This window comes from Penaeus monodon, chromosome 24 (genome assembly GCF_015228065.2).
Source record: "Penaeus monodon isolate SGIC_2016 chromosome 24, NSTDA_Pmon_1, whole genome shotgun sequence".
Taxonomy (NCBI): domain Eukaryota; kingdom Metazoa; phylum Arthropoda; class Malacostraca; order Decapoda; family Penaeidae; genus Penaeus; species Penaeus monodon.
Genome location: NC_051409.1, coordinates 25,676,873 through 25,677,175, shown reverse-complemented (window position 1 = coordinate 25,677,175; position 303 = coordinate 25,676,873). Strand labels below are relative to the sequence as shown.

Sequence of the window (303 nt, the reverse complement as noted above, 5' to 3'; positions counted from 1 at the left end):
GAGGAGGAGGAGGAGGGATGCTGCAGCGACGCACCCGCACCCCCATCCCCCCACCCCCCACCCTCCTCATCCGCAGCGGGCGTCGTACTCACCAGACATGATGCTCATCCGCGTGGCTGCCTTGGCTCGGGCGCCGACCTGCACGGGAGAGGGAGAGAGAAGGACGGACATTAGTCGGGAGAAATAATTAAAGAAAGAGAAACTACACTCAAGGAGACGCGCGCGATCCGTCCAAAGGCGCGGGAAGCACGTCGGGGATCGCCGCCCCTCTACTCGCCTCGCACGGCGCCGCTCGCGTGCGTG

At 65.3% G+C, this 303-nt stretch overlaps 1 protein-coding gene across 1 annotated transcript in view; it reads right to left on the bottom strand.

The window, feature by feature from the left end:
• LOC119588924 (ETS domain-containing protein Elk-4-like) overlaps positions 1-138 on the bottom strand; it is a gene marked incomplete at its 5' end in the record, with an annotated part of 45,690 nt that extends 45,552 nt beyond the window's left edge. Inside the window, 1 exon segment of the mRNA XM_037937540.1 lies at positions 93-138. Within this exon segment, the coding sequence (XP_037793468.1) occupies positions 93-108 (16 nt within the window).
• Positions 139-303: the final 165 nt, after the last annotated feature.